We start from the raw sequence: 16878 nt of genomic DNA on the forward strand, positions 1-16878 counted from the left end.
GACAGTAATTTCTTTAGGTGTAAATCTTTTTTTAATAAGGAAAGAAATTACTGAGTGCACATTTAAACTTGAATTATCATCAAGATATTATAATTCTGTCAAACAGATTTTTAAGTAAACTTTTATTGATTTATATAGGAACAAAAAAACATTACAGGATAAAATTGAAATGGATTGCATGATGTGGTAAAGGCCTAGTCCCTGAGGCTGATGTAGCTACTTTGATAACATAATAGCACACACCATGACCGTCTGTGAAAGGCATATAGGTGAATGCAGTTGCTTTTGTGCTTTATACAACCATAACCTTACAGTAGTATATAACCAAACTTTGCAATGCTTTAAAAGTTCAGGAGATCAAGGTGCCTCGGTTTCAGGTAGTTACAGTAATTACAGAATTATTGCATGGAGACATAAAATGCTTTCATTTTGGCAAGAAGGGCAATTGTTTGACAAATATCCACAACTATGCCTTAGTCTAAATTATGTTACAGTTGTTGAAACTACACTGTACTACAGTGGTATCCTACATACAAGACTGCCCTGGACACTGCATTGCCCCCACGCCAGTGAAGCCCTCAAAAAGATGATAAAAACAAATATTGAAATATGAGACATTAGTTATATATTAGTGATTTACAATATAAAACACACACAGTGGTCACAAATATTATGAGTGCTTACAACAAGGGATTACATTGCTGACAAGATCTGGTGTGATGTTTCTATGGTACCATTTCATCACTTTCTTATATCCCAGACTCTCCCTTCATGAAAAAATGTATTTCCCTTTTTGCTGTTCCAGGGCTAAGCTGTCATTCAGATGTTTTGAACCGGAACAAAGATCCCAAACAAACACAACAAAACATCATCATATGAAATTCATGAATCAAGGGATGCAGTTTTCTGACTTCTATTCCCTGAAAACTGTTATCGCTAACTGTACCATAACCTGGAGCATGTCATTGACTGATGATCAAACTAGGGAACACAACATCCACTTAAGTGACAATACTCAAGATCGAGAAAAAAAAGGGGAAGCAGTCAATGAATAAAAGTACAATTGTTTGGAACAAGATCTGAGGTAGATAGGGTGAAAGGTAATATATATATATATATATTTATTATATTATATTATATATATTATATATATATATATATATATATATATATATATATATATATATATATATATATATATAAACAATGGATGGGAAATTGTCAAGTGTAGAACCAGGAAATGTAGTTGAACTACACAGCCTGAAGCAAATGCTTGACAAATTTGTGAAGTTGTGCCCTGATATCATTTGCCACATGTAATTTAAAATCAGTGAGATTCTGTTTCTAAAGTGAGATGATTTTTTTGAGAATGGGCTTTCAAATTGCACTGATTCTATGCTAACTCTGGGGAATTAAAAATAATAAAATTAAAACATTAGCAATACTGGTTCCTCTGAGCAGTAGCAGTACTACCTTCCTAAAATGATTATATTTTTCAAGTCCCTTTTGACAAGGAGATACTGGGAATAGTGGCTTTAGTCTATGTCAGTATTATTTTGATTTTATCCAAATCTGTCATTCTTAATTCCTGGAAACGATCAATTTAGATTGTGAAAAAAAAACAAAAAAACAGATGTATCAGATATAAAATAATTGTGGTTATGTTGTGCACTGGTATCCTGAGATTTAAGTGTCAGAAAATACTTCAAACTGTATTGGTGGGAGTGTCATAAAAAAATGAATGAGAAATTGAAGAAATTAAACTATAGTAAAACTGCACTCGGTCACCAAAATTAGACTAAAATGTCCCAGAACCTTTACAGACCCACAAATATACTTGTGCAGCTCCCTTTAAAGTTTTTAGAACTATAAAGAGGATACTGATGGTCCTCAGTCACAAATGCAAAAAATCAGGCGACTATGGCTTATACATGAACTAGTTAGTTGTAAATAGACGACTGAATGAAGGACAAACAAGTAAATGATTAGATGATTGTGGTGAGCATCCTTTCAGCCAGCTGACAGTCCATCTCAGTGCAATTTGGAGTTGCCATTCATGTGGTTCTTATGATTTTTGTGGTGCTTGCTTTGTATCTTGGGCACCTCAGTGCTATAGAGGCAGTCCAAAAAGCCTTGTGAGACTTCGGCAACCATTGACCGGTCAGGAATAGACTGGGCCATGCCATAGATGGCTCCCTAAAACATAGAAGAGGAATACAGAGTTAACAATGGCTACTTCATTAGGGTTTATCAGGCAAGTCTGTACATGCACAAATAGACTGAACTGGACAATGGACAATGACCATTTAGACAGAAAAAAAAAAAAGGTATCTAAAGATTTTTTTGCCAAGTAATGTGCAATATGTCATCAAATCAGGACAGCCCATTTCCACATGAACTTTGAGTGTTCCAAAAAAATAAATAAATATATATATACATACACACACACACACACACACACATACATATACATACACACTACTAGTCAAAAGTTTTGAAACACATATTCTTTATATATATATATATATATATATATATATATATATATATATATATATATATATATACACACACACACACACAGGTGCATCTCAATAAATTAGAATGTCGTGGAAAAGTTAATTTATTTCAGTAATTCAACTCAAATTGTGAAACTCGTGTATTAAATAAATTCAATGCACACAGACTGAAGTAGTTTAAGTCTTTGGTTCTTTTAATTGTGATGATTTTTGGCTCACATTTAACAAAAACCCACCAATTCACTATCTCAACAAATTAGAATATGGTGACATGCCAATCAGCTAATCAACTCAAAACACCTGCAAAGGTTTCCTGAGCCTTCAAAATGGTCTCTCAGTTTGGTTCACTAGGCTACACAATCATGGGGAAGACTGCTGATCTGACAGTTGTCCAGAAGACCATCACTGACACCCTTCACAAGGAGGGTAAGCCACAAACATTCATTGCCAAAGAAGCTGGCTGTTCACAGAGTGCTGTATCCAAGCATGTTAACAGAAAGTTGAGTGGAAGGAAAAAGTGTGGAATAAAAAGATGCACAACCAACCGAGAGAACCGCAGCCTTATGAGGATTGTCAAGCAAAATCGATTCAAGAATTTGGGTGAACTTCACAAGGAATGGACTGAGGCTGGGGTCAAGGCATCAAGAGCCACCACACACAGACATGTCAAGGAATTTGGCTACAGTTGTCGTATTCCTCTTGTTAAGCCACTCCTGAACCACAGACAATGTCAGAGGCGTCTTACCTGGGCTAAGGAGAAGAAGAACTGGACTGTTGCCCAGTGGTCCAAAGTCCTCTTTTCAGATGAGAGCAAGTTTTGTATTTCATTTGGAAACCAAGGTCCTAGAGTCTGGAGGAAGGGTGGAGAAGCTCATAGCCCAAGTTGCTTGAAGTCCAGTGTTAAGTTTCCACAGTCTGTGATGATTTGGGGTGCAATGTCATCTGCTGGTGTTGGTCCATTGTGTTTTTTGAAAACCAAAGTCACTGCACCCGTTTACCAAGAAATTTTGGAGCACTTCAAGCTTCCTTCTGCTGACCAGCTTTTTAAAGATGCTGATTTCATTTTCCAGCAGGATTTGGCACCTGCCCACACTGCCAAAAGCACCAAAAGTTGGTTAAATGACCATGGTGTTGGTGTGCTTGACTGGCCAGCAAACTCACCAGACCTGAACCCCATAGAGAATCTATGCGCTATTGTCAAGAGGAAAATGAGAAGCAAGAGACCAAAAAACGCAGATGAGCTGAAGGCCACTGTCAAAGAAACCTGGGCTTCCATACCACCTCAGCAGTGCCACAAACTGATCACCTCCATGCCATGCCGAATTGAGGCAGTAATTAAAGCAAAAGGAGCCCCTACCAAGTATTGAGTACATATACAGTAAATGAACATACTTTCCAGAAGGCCAACAATTCACTAAAAATGTTTTTTTATTGGTCTTATGATGTATTCTAATTTGTTGAGATAGTGAATTGGTGGGTTTTTGTTAAATGTGAGCCAAAATCATCACAATTAAAAGAACCAAAGACTTAAACTACTTCAGTCTGTGTGCACTGAATTTATTTAATACACGAGTTTCACAATTTGAGTTGAATTACTGAAATAAATTAACTTGTCCACGACATTCTAATTTATTGAGATGCACCTGTGTATATATACATTTTTTTTTTCACATTTTAGAATAATAGTAAAGTCAACAAAACTATGGAATAACATAAATGGAACTATGGGAATTATGTTGTGACTAAACAAAATCCAAAATAAATCAAAACTGTGTTATATTTTAGCATCTTCAAAGTAGTCACCCTTTGCCTAGAAAACAGTATTGAAGGAGTTCCCATCTATGTTGGGCACTTATTGGCTGTTTTTCTTTATTATTTGGTCCAAGTCATCAATTTCAAAAACTTTTTTTTTTAATATAGTTTTGTAATGAAATAAATTAATATGGTGGCACAATTATATTTTTGTCTACAAAACTAATTTCAAACATTTAAGCATACGCCTTCAGATCAAAAGATCATGAGAAGCATTTCGGTCAAGCGTTTCAAAACTTTTGACCGGTAGTGAGTGTGTGTGTGTGTATATATAAAAATTTTCTTTTGTAAAACCTACCATTCCCGTGGTCTTCTCCTTTGGATTCTTCATGATAATAGCTACTTCTTTCTTTACATCATTCACGAACTCTTCAGCTACACCAGGCTGCGTGTGCAGCATTGTTACACAAATATGTATGCTGAGAGGGAACAACAGAAGAACAAATGATCTATAAAGAACTTATCTGATCAGTGCCTTTTTTTCTCTTGAAGGAATAGTTCACCCAACTATTCTTTCATCATTTACTCACCCTTATGCCATCCCAGATGTAAATGACTTTCTTTCATCTGCTGAACTCAAATAAGTCAGCATAAAAGTAATCCATAAGACTCCAGTGGTCTTCAGAAGCGATATGATAGGTGTGGGTGAGAAAAACTTTTTTTTTATATAAATTCTCCAAACTGCTCAGTCAATCTTCCCTTTAACTTTCACTTTCTTCTTGTGTTTTTGGTGATTCACATTCTTCATGCATTTTGCCCCCTACTGGGCAGGGAGAATTTCTAGCAAAAAATTACTTAAAAATGTATCTGTTTCTCAACCACACCTATCATATCACTTCTGAAGATATGGATTAAAACGCTGGAGTTGTATGGATTACTTTTATGCTGACTTTATGTGCTTTTTGGAGCATCAAAATGTTGGCATCCATTAACTTGCATTGTATGGACCTACAGTGCTGACATTTTCTTTTAAAAAACTTTGTGTTTTGCAGAAGAAAGAAAGTCATACACATCTGGGAAGGAATGAGGGTGAGTAAATGATGAGAGAATTTAAAATTTTGGGTGAACTATCCCTTTAAAGGAATATTCCGTGTTCAATAAAATACAGTATTTGTGGCAAATTAAAAATTATGATTACTCCTTTTCTTTAATACTGTGAAAATGGTAGAGGTGTAAAAGTATATATATATATATATATATATATATATATATATATATACACACACACACACACACACACATACACAACACATTTTTTATTTTTTTTGGATGTTCTTGTATTTTTCGTGAACTAAAATAAACGTTTTTTTTTTTGTTTTTTTTTGGATGTTCTTGTATTTTCCGTGAACTAAAATCAATTTTTTTTTTTTTTTTTTTTTTGCAATTTAAGGGGTGCTACTACACTTTGTATGATTTTTGAGTGTTTAAGTGTAATTTTGGGGCCTGGGTAACTCAGCAAGTAAAGACGCTGACTACCACACCTGGAGTCACACGTTCGAATCCAGGGCGTGCTGAGTGACTCCAGTCAGGCTTCCTAAGCAACCAATTGGCCCGGTTGCTAGGGTAGGTAGAGTCACGCTGGGTTAACCTCCTCGTGGTCACTATAATGTGGTGGTTCTTGCTCTCGGTGGAGCATGTGGTGAGTTGCGCGTGGATGCCGCGGAGAATAGCGTGAAACCTCCACACGGGCTAGGTCTCCGCGGTAACACGCTCAACAAGCCACGTGATAAGATGTGCGGATTGACCTCAGACACAGAGGCAACTGAAATTCGTCCTCTGCCACCTGGATTGAGGCAAGTCACTACGCCACCACGAAGACCTAGAGCGCATTCGGAATTGGGCATGCCAAATTGGGGAGAAAAAAAAAAAAAGTGTAATCTTATAGACCAATATAAATGATTCTGGACTAAGAACCAACTAAACAGATTTTTTTTTACCATACCTAGATGGAAATTGCAGAGTGTTGAGATTCCAGCCCTTTGACGTCAGTGCATTGGATAAGCGGAAGATATCAAAGTCATTGGAGCCTAGTGCCACCACGGACACCTCTGGATCCCCAAACACAAAAACCCCATCCACTTTATGGATTCTGAGGGGACAAGGAGCTTTTTAAAAGGCTGTTCTCTTAACAGATTCACTGCAAACACTATCCATTATATGATATCATAATATATTGCATGGCATGCAAATTCTGCCTTCAACATGAACATTTTTACATAGGTTGATTGTACATTCAAACCAACACATTTTCTGTGTATGTCCCATTTTCAATTACACATTACATTATTACTGACCCTGTTTTGATTTTACGGGCTGTCTCAATGATTTTCTTGGTGGTCTCTACATATCCGTTCTCACCCATGTGCATCATTGTAGCCCAACAGGCAGCAATGATACCCCCAGGGCGAGAGCCAGCCATGGATGGAGACGCGTAAATTCCTCCCTGCCAATCGGGTGCTACGAAATACTGATAGTGGCGATATTTCCTGTCACTGTAGAGCACCACTGAGGAGCCTTTAGGGGCATAACCATACTGTGGGAACAGAGACACCATTTTAGAATATAAAAAAACTTTGCACTGACATTTGGATTACAATAAAAATATCAGTTAAAAATTTTATTTTCAGATTAAACATCTACCTGAACTTTAAATGGCAACTTTCAATTTCAAATTTCAGTAGTTCATTGGCAAAAAAATTTTTTTCTCATAATATAGAAAACACGTATTTAATTATTTATAATTTCTTTCATTGTCATGTTCTCACCTTGTGTGTATCAGCTGAGATACTGGTCACACCTTTAACCCGGAAATCAAAAGGATCGAGTTTGTAACCAGCCTTTTGCATAAAAACTATTAGGAACCCACCCAAACATGCATCCACATGGAAAGGGATGTTGTATTTTACTGCCAGCTAAAAAAAAAGAAAAAAAAAAAGCATATAATGAAGGAACAAAATACATCTTGGCCTAATATATAAAACATATTGTAAGCATTGGATTACATGCCGATCTGGAAAAACAAATTAAAACGGATTCAGTTAAGAAAATCATCCTTTACCTTTGCAACTTCTGCCACAGGGTCCATAATTCCGTGAGGAAACTGAGGAGCTGAACACACCAGCATTGCTGTGTTCTTAGAGATGGCCCTTCTCATGGCCTATGATCAAAGCAAAAGGTACTCATTAAAACTTAATGGATGTCAAGTTTTAAACCATCACAAATTTTGGTGGTATTGATGGAATAAAAAATGCGTCAGTTTATTTTAGGTGATTAAGGCAGCATTACTTTCACATCGACTTTCATGGTCATCTTGTCCAGAGGTATGTGAATGAGCTTCATCCCAAAATAATGTGCTGCTTTGTCAAACGCTGCATGGACACTCACTGGTGCAATGCTACAGCATAGACAAAACAACAACAATCTCTTTATACAGTAGGTCTGAATGAAATAACTGGCTTTAAAAGGTGAAGGGAGTCATTTTTATCAATGTTTAAATACGTTCTCCAATCCCTGTTTGCAAAGACAACTCTAAGTAAGCCATTCGTTGGTTGATTTCTCCCGAAAGGTAAACACTGTGGCTTTGTGGTGTAATCAAAACATTCCTCTGTTTGTTTGAGCATCCCATACAGCCTGACGAGTTTGGGGCAGGGCTATCAGTTTTCATACCAATGGCAGACAAGGGGGAATGTTGGGGAAATCTGTCTGAAAACAGGCATTCTTGCAATTCCGTTTAGTGTCGCTAGTGGTGCAGAAATTACACACTTCACCTTCAAACAACATGCTGTTGCATTGTTAATACATTCTACATAACTGAGTAGTGCAAACTGTTTATAATTTATAGTATATTGTTTACAGTGTGGGTTGACAACCACTGTTGATTACCCTAAACAGAAAGAGAGTATTTTGACTGAAAGGCTGAATGTTTGGTCTAGACAGCGATAGTACATACATCTCTGGATGTTTGATCCCACGCTCGTGGGCCATGTCTCTGTACGCCTTGCATGCCATGAGGATGCTTTCGGTTCCACCCGAAGTAACCTTTTTATGACAGGAACAAGCAAAACAAATGGTTCAGTTTTAGTGAACATCCCTCTAATGACAAATGGCAACTTCATGTTATACAATTCACTCATTCCAGTTGGCTGATAAATAAGCAAATACATTTCAGGAGATTACTTTAAGGAACAGTATATTTTTACAATTTTAATGGGGTTCTTTATATTTGGTCACATCATCCATTTTTACCAAATGACGGGAAAGGACCTAGTATAAATGCCAATATAGCAATCCGAGTGGTCTGAGACGTACAGTATACAAGACGTGACTTGGCCAAGTGTAAATCCATGTGGTTGTTCGGCCCACATATGTAAACTTCACTTCTCCCAAATGGAACTAATACATGGCACTTTTCACTTCTGGCTATTCACTCAAACGCTAGTGTACTGTATATCATGCAAACAACTGTATTTGAAAAAAATGTGCAACAGAACCCTTTTGACAAATTGCCTTTGCCAGTGAACAAATGGAAAACTAAGATTTCTGCATAATGGCGTAATTTGTGGGAGTTTTATACAATTTTAATAGAGCTGCATGATTATGACAAAAACGATAATTTTCAATTATTTCCCTTGATATTGTAATTGCGATAAATAATTCTGATGAATAGAATTAACAGTAAAATGCATATTTTAGAAATCTACATGCCATTTTCTTTATGCAAGCAACATATCGGTCATAGGTTACAGATAGGTCTGTAGACTAATGTAAATGCCTCTGATTTTCTATTGCATTCATGCACACAAGACATTGATCATTTAAAATGCTCGACCATTGGAAAAAAAAACATGTTGTAAATAGCAAACTTTGCAAAATGGGAATTGACCTAAATGGAATTCTGTAATTGACACTTAGATAATTGCAGCAGCTGTAATAGTAATCTCCATTCTTTTTCAGATTAATTGTACAGCCCTACTTGGTATATAGTCTACTCAACTCCAGACAGCACTAAAAGAAAGCAAGTGAGAATGACTGACTGTGCCGCAGGAGTTTGGTCCTCCATTAAAGAGAGCACACGCCATCCGCACCACTTCTGCCTCCATTTTTCTAACCCCAGGGAAAAGGTCTGGATGGAGCGGGTTGGTCCAGGCAAATTCACCATACACCTACAAAACAGAGAGACACAATACAGAATGTTATTGAAACTCCTTATTCTAAGAAGCTGTGGTTGAAAGTGAGCAATATCCAATATCATTTGTTGGATGCATAATTATAGTGAACAACAATTAAAACATCTGTTAGACTTGCAATAGCAAGATGTAAAGGGTTGCAAAGGGACATTATACCTTCACCAGTAGATCTGTGAGCTTCTCATCTCCCCAGTAGACTGCACCTGACACCTTGCCTTTAGCCCAGTCTACTTCACCTGGAATCAGAGGTATAAAACCTTTAAACAGAACAACTGTGGCGTTACACCCTGGTTAATTAAGTAATTGTAAAAAACTGCACCCACACCTATGGGCAGATCCTGTCTGAGAACATCTGTCTGACGCTATAATTTTGATTTAAACTCAAACCCTTTGGGCTCTTCATCATTATAAAAAATAGGAGTTGGGACAGACTCAAGGTGACTCACTCAGTGTCTCATACTCTCTGATTTTGTCAAGGAGTTGTTTGTGGGTGAGGCCCTGTGTTGGAAGTTGTTTTGTGTAGCTCATGCCTTCCTTCAGTGTACAGAGACTCATTGACATGTCATCCAATGCTTTGTTGAGCTGACTCTGAATCTAAAGAGGGAAAGATGGGGGAGAAGAAAAAAAAAGGTGTACATCATTCAAAATATAATTTAAAAAAAGATAATTAAATTAATAAGATGACAGGATACAGGAATTAAGTAGAAACTAAAGAATTAATTTATTTGTATTTGTTGACATAACCCAACCCAATAATGAAAATTCTACAGTCATTTTCTCACTCATGTTTTGCCAAACCATTTACCTTTCTTTCTTGGAACAAATGAGGAGAAATTCTAATGCTGCTCTTTTTTCCACACAATGAAAATTAATGGGGACTGAGGGTATCAGTTCCTAACATTTTAACATTCACTGAATAAAAAAATCATATGAATTTGGAACAACATGAACGAGAGCAAAATATTTTCATTTTTGGGTGAACTATCACTGGTTAGATGCCAGTAAATATATAAAACGACAAAAGATTCAAATCTGTTCTGACTGGAATGTTACGTTCAGGCAACTGACTCAAGATAAACCCTGATATTATCACATGGTTATATTTAAAAGTGTGTCAGAGATTTCATTTCCCCTTCAGTGTGACAGTGGTGACTTAATCACCCATCAGTGAGTCAGAATGAAAAGTCTGGAGAATTTCAGGGAGAAAGGGAACTAGAAAACCACAAGATGCTTACTGTTGCTCTGACAAACGGGATTTTTCTGATCAGTTTGAAGAATTGCTTCTTTACTCTTGACAGCAGACCTAGAAAACATTTTTAAAAAATGAACAAACTGTGGTGTGGATGCGACATGAATCTCCACTAGAACATTTTTATTTTCTTTTTCCTAAATGTAAGTTGCTCTGTCAAATTTCAGCCCCTTAACTGCCAGAGACTGTTCTCTTATTTTCAATTGAGAATAAAGAGAAGTGTGAGAAATCTAATGTTTTAAACACTATACTTAGTATTTTATGATGTACAATGAGACTGATATATGAGAAAGTAAATGCATGCTTTTTTCCTCAGGTCATGTATTTTCATGATTTTTTAATGGTTTTTGAAGATGACTCAACCGTAACATGGAACAATTAATCAAAATACACAGAAATAGAAAAAAAAAAATTATGTGTCTTAATCAACAGCATCTTATGTACCTTATGAAGTGCCACAGATTTTGTTATTGTTAAAGTGGCCTTGACACTAATTTTTGCGACTTTGTCTAAAACTTCCTGGCTGAAGAATACCACTGAATGACAATGTCACAGGCTTTGCATCATTTGTTACAATTAGCTCACAACATAATGCTGTCTCAGATTGTTGTTTTCATTCAAAGTGTCCATATCAACAGTAGCTTATGAATGAGAAAACACATGGGAAAAAAAGAGACAAAGTTTATTTTTATTGTTTTTCAAGGTTGGCTTATAAAGATACTTCTTAATAACACAAGTAAAGTAACTCACTATGCACCTGAAAACATATTCTGTGATATGTCTGATGCAAAGCACAATTTAGGCTTCCTTATCAGACTTTCAAAGACGTCTTGATAAAAAAAATTAAAAAAAGAAAACTAGCAAATGACTTACTCTCCTGTTGGAAAAGGAAGCCTTTTAGCCACACTGCACTGAGGGTGGACAGCAAAGTGGTCACAATGATCTGCCATGGCTCCAGACCATCACACTGAGAGTTTACATAGCGCCTCGCCTCCTCTATGTACAGCAGTAAAATCTCCTTATACACCTCCAAGGCACTCTGCATGGGGAAAGGAGCAATACTGCAGTTACAATCAGTGCATATAGACTGAAGTACTGGTACTGATGAAAGTGTTCGGATTTGTAAAATTAACCCAAATGTCGGAGGAGTAATCAACTGAAAGATGTTTTAGAGGATGTAAAGACGAACATGCATACAGAGAGCAAGAACTGACCCTTACCTGCAGTTCCTATTAACAAGCAGCAGATACAAATAATCAGTGGCCAAGGAATATTGACAGAAGGTTAAACAAACAGGTTTAGGCACTGATTGAAGTGTAACTACCTACAAACAAGTTGCAAATCTATTACCCAGAGTAGTATAATGCCTTAAGACAGCTTATATCAAATGAAAAATAAAATACCAATAAAATCATTCCAAATGACAATACAATACTCACTATAGCAGACTGAGTCATACTTAATCTTCTCAATAGCTTGGACTATGACTAACTTCGCCCACAAGAATCCAGGACAGCTTAGTAGACAGCTACTTTCACCTTATGAGATACTGTTCCCTCTGGCCACACCTTTTTCATTATGAGAGATTGTCTGTGCAACAAACTATGCCCTATGCCTTAAATAAGTGCTACCAGTCCATTATACAGAAAAGTCCATATTTATAAACTGATAGTTTATGTCACTTATACAGGCAGTAAAATGAAGCATATCTGTTTGTTGGTGGACAGATTTCACAGTCACTCATTTTTACAGCACTATGAGGTCCTGCTTGATAACAGTACAGATTGTGTCCCAACAGCACTGCCATAACAGCACACAGGAAAGCCTAAAGGGTTACAGAAGAAAGTCTTAGCTAACCATATTCATTTGAGCACGTCATCTCCCAGTAACTGCAATGCTTAAAGAAATAACAGTTCTTCTGATAAGAACTCCAGGTAAAAAACTAATTTTAATATGGCTACAAGTAGGCTACAACAATGCTTCTGCAAAACCCTTGCAAATCATACTTCTTGTACATAAAGAACACAGTAAATTGTTCTACTTGGAACATTACAGTAGAACAATGACTGACTTGTAATTAGGATAGACAAATAAAAGGACTTTAAAGGGTATGTTTATATATATATATATATATATATATATATATATATATATATATATATATATATAATTTTGTCAAGGAGATAATGAATGGCTCTGGCAGTATGCACTGTCATCAAAGAGATAATTAAGGAATCAGGCATTCTGTGCATTGCCATCCCTGAGCAAAACGCCACCCCCTGAATGAAATTTTGAGTCCATGACAAGATCCCCGACAGGTTTAGCAGGGTTTGCTAAGTAAAGCAGTGTGGAGCAGGTAAACAGGTCGTGTAAATTAGCAGCTGAAACTCTGATAAGGACTGATGCACATCATACATTCAGGATCCAAATAAAACAAAAGTGTGAAATGTGGAAACTCATTTGCAATGATCCCAGATCTTTAAAGACAGCATCCCTATCACTCTTATGTAACATGACCTATAGACAGCCTGCCAGTATTCCAAGCATAATCTGTCATAAAACACTGTGATTACACAATGTTATCTTGGGGCAAAAGGCAGAGAGTGCTGAGACACATTGCACAAGAGATGAATGGTTGCACACGTCTGCTTAGTTATACAACATATCTTCTGTAAAATGTAAGATAACACTTGGACAAATATACTTAAAAAAAAAAAAAAAAAAATGACCATAAGACAAAAAATCATTTGCCAATGTGTTGTGGCCACTAAGCACGTTTTCAGCCACCTTGTGTACTGCAGACTCGCACCCTCCCTAGCCAAGCGTTGATTATTTGTCCTTTGTTCAGTATAAAAGAGCTCATGTTTCTAATGGAAATGTTCAACTTTATAAAAGAGAAACAGACAGAAAGAAATATCTCCAGTAGGGCTGAAATGATTAGTCGACGTTATCAACAACGTCGACAATAAAAAATTGTCTACAAAATTTTTTGGTTGGCAAATAATCATTTGATCATTTAACGTAACATGAGATTATATTAAACTCTAATGATGACGCGCGAGAGCATCACTGCAGTTCACACCTGACTGAGGAGTGGAAGAATTACACAGCTCACAGTCCAGATGCACCCTACACTGTCCAAACAGCTTCAGATGATGTAGATCGCAAAGTATGAGGGAATAATAATGCAAAAATACAAAATAAGTAAATACAGAAGCACTCTCATTGAGGAATAAGTGGAGCTGGAGCAAAACTTGGAAACACCACGGCGTTACATCTTAAATGCAGTTATATTTAATGCATTATATCTTTATTAAAGTTCAAATACTACAGAAGCAGATCATGTAAATAACTACACACTCCGAAACTGGCATTTCTCTGTGCAGTCAGCACCACTTCTATGAGTTGCACGAATGTCCCGATCTAAGGGGGAGAGACTGATACTGCACCCTGCTGATGCACACTCTTTAGCGGGGATGCTCGTCCCTCGAGCGCGCACGCTTAATGCAGCTAGATTATAACGTGATGGCTCACAACTTATTGAATCATAATATATGTGTCACTGTGCGTTTCTTATCGTGAAGAAAATTGGCAATACGCAGCTTTATTAATAAGAGAGAGTTTTTTTTTTTTTGAGAGAGTTAAAGATGGATTGAAGTGAACAGAAAGGTGAGAGAGGGTAGTCTTCGCCCCATTATACACTGCAACAAAATACATTTTTGATTTGTTTTTGTTTTGGCTTGTTTTCCAATATAAATATCTTAAACTCCTTTAAAACAATGTACATTTTCTTTAGCAGCTATACTGTAGAAGAAAAAATTGTTATTGGAGAATGTTGAATATAATATTAAAAATACAAATATTTTAAAATATAAAAAAATCCTTTAAAAAAAGATGCATTCATCTGACATATAAGATATTTTTTCTACCCAATATGGAACGCCCAATTCCCAATGCGCTCTAAGTCCTCAAGGTGGCATAGTGACTAACCTCAACCCAGGTGGCGGAGGACGAATCTCAGTTGCCTCCATGTCCGAGACTGTCAATCTGTGCATCTTATCACATGGCTTGTTGAGCACGTTACCGCAGAGACATAGGATGCTATTCTCCGCGGCATCCACGCACAACTCACCACACGCCCCACCGAGAGTGAACCACATTACAGCGACCATGAGGAGGTTACCCCATGTGACTCTACCCTCCCTAGCAACCAGGCCAATATGGTTTCTTAGGAGACCTGGCTGGAGTCACTCAGCACACCCTGGATTTGAACTCAGGACTCCAGGGTTGGTAGTCAGCGTCTTTACTCGCTGAGCTACCCAGGCCCTCAAATACACTTATATTTAAGATACATTCTCTTAAAGCAAGTCTAAATATCTTATCTGTTGCTTCTCAAGTAAATGTATCTTGTTTTAAGGATTTTTAGACAATTTTAAATGGAAAACAAAGACAAAAACACTTAATAACAATATTTTTTTTTTTTTTTTTTTTTTGCAGTTAATTTCTTTACTGAATTAAACTTAATAAAAAGTATTTTTTCCCTTTAATTCAGTGAATGTCATTTAGAGGTATTTTTAAAAGATGATTTTGTCCTCTTAATTGTTAGTAAGCACGTTTAATACAACCTTTTAAGTAGGGGCACAAGCTGAATAATCGATTAAGAGCTAATGATTAATTGTTGCAATGATCGCAGAATAGTCGAATAATCGTTAGATTAATCGATTATCAAAATAATTATTAGTTGCAGCCCTAATCTCCAGTAATGCGTCCTGTGAGACATATATGATGAAGTGCTTAAGAAAAGAAACAATGTGGCGTACTAAATGAGTAATGAAATTTGGTTCTGTCTAATGTAACCAGTTATAGATAAAGAAAAGAAAAAAACAATGATGTCTTTTCCTTAATTCTTTAATAGAGCCTGACTTTCATTATCACACATTAAATAAAATACTGCATCATGCGAGCATCAAATTAAAGTTACAAAACAGTCTCAGCAGAGGCAGTTAAGCAGCAGTCAAAACAGATCTGTCCACTGCCCCTATTGTACCTCGTTAAGAATAGCCCTTCCTCTGTGTTAGAGTGTCACAGGAAGCCTTCTGATCAACAAGCATACAATAAAATATTCCAACATAAAAATGTTCCCTCTTTGCACCTGGTTGTTGTACACAGACAATACAACAACCATTCATAGTAGTATTAAACTACAAACTGAGCTGTTCATAGTAAAAAAATAAATAAATATTCAAGAACTACGTAGGACAGCATCATGACCAGCTAATGTTTATTTCCCTGTAATCACAGAAACTGTTAATCGATTTCAAACACTTCAAGTGGACGTTGAATTTCATATAATGTTATATAATAAATTATAATCATGATAAGATTCACTTATATGTTTCAACTGAACCTGAAAGTTTTCTCATCATCAGCTCTAGTTCTGTTACATTGCAACACTGTTATAGTTCTAAATACAATGGATCTCACCAGACATGATGCTCTTATTCTAAATTCTATAAGCTTTCCACCAGCTATAAAAAGCAGTTCACGTGCCGCTTGTATCATTGTAACCTACTCATTTGTTTAGATACCTGGAGCAAATTGTTTTTGTTTAAAGCAGAGATGATTTTGTAATTGACACCATGCCCACTCACCATGTGGTCCATTTTGTTTGCCAAGGTTACTCCCTGTCTAAAAATGTCGATTCTTCAACTTCTTGAGAAGAAATAGTGAAGAAAGCTTAAAAGACCTTTATTGGACTTGTTTTGAGAGCAAATGCCCCGTTGCGTGACACAATCAGAGGCGCAACCATGTATCAGGAAGTGAAAGAGAACGCGATTTGCTTTCAGGCGTGTTCTTGCTTTCGCAGATCTTCACATGTGGAAAACGTCGTTCATTAAGGGGTTAAGCTAGCGCAGATGATATCAGAATCTGTGAAAGTCCATCGTCCTGACGTTGCTCAGACGACATATTCGTCACGCTTTCCCCCGTTTTTATTTTCTCCAAAAAACACAATTACAATGAGGATTTAAATTCTTATTATGACAAAACACTGGTCCCAAAAGAGAGCACACATACAGTAATAATAATAATAATAATAATAATAATAATAAAA

General features: G+C 36.6%; 1 protein-coding gene across 2 annotated transcripts; it reads right to left on the minus strand.

Moving 5' to 3' along the window:
* Positions 1-105: 105 nt before the first annotated feature.
* Positions 106-16586, minus strand: LOC127414181 (sphingosine-1-phosphate lyase 1-like). Of its 2 annotated transcripts, none has more exons than XM_051651983.1 (14): positions 16418-16586; positions 11640-11805; positions 10753-10820; positions 9964-10111; positions 9674-9753; positions 9365-9493; positions 8281-8369; positions 7617-7725; positions 7390-7488; positions 7097-7243; positions 6626-6864; positions 6274-6420; positions 4630-4750; positions 106-2196 (listed from the first exon to the last, which is right to left on the minus strand). In XM_051651983.1, the coding sequence occupies exons 1-14, from the start codon at positions 16427-16429 to the stop codon at positions 2032-2034; spliced, it is 1719 nt and encodes a 572-aa protein (XP_051507943.1). In that variant the 5' UTR covers positions 16430-16586; the 3' UTR covers positions 106-2031. The 2 variants fall into 2 exon arrangements, with proteins under 2 accessions (XP_051507943.1, XP_051507942.1); XM_051651982.1 differs by lacking the exon at positions 16418-16586 and adding an exon at positions 12206-12378.
* Between the last annotated feature and the right edge of the window lie 292 nt (positions 16587-16878).

Source organism: Myxocyprinus asiaticus, chromosome 23 (genome assembly GCF_019703515.2).
Source record: "Myxocyprinus asiaticus isolate MX2 ecotype Aquarium Trade chromosome 23, UBuf_Myxa_2, whole genome shotgun sequence".
NCBI lineage: Eukaryota > Metazoa > Chordata > Actinopteri > Cypriniformes > Catostomidae > Myxocyprinus > Myxocyprinus asiaticus.

Bases quoted from the DNA above. Each gene is read 5' to 3' on its own strand.
- LOC127414181 (XM_051651982.1), bottom strand. The intron at 7,726-8,280 runs GTATGTACTATC...TCTATGCTGTAG, and splicing joins GGGATCAAACATCCAGAGAT to CATTGCACCAGTGAGTGTCC. The intron at 4,751-6,273 runs GTATGGTAAAAA...GTTCCCTCTCAG, and splicing joins ACTCTGCAATTTCCATCTAG to CATACATATTTGTGTAACAA.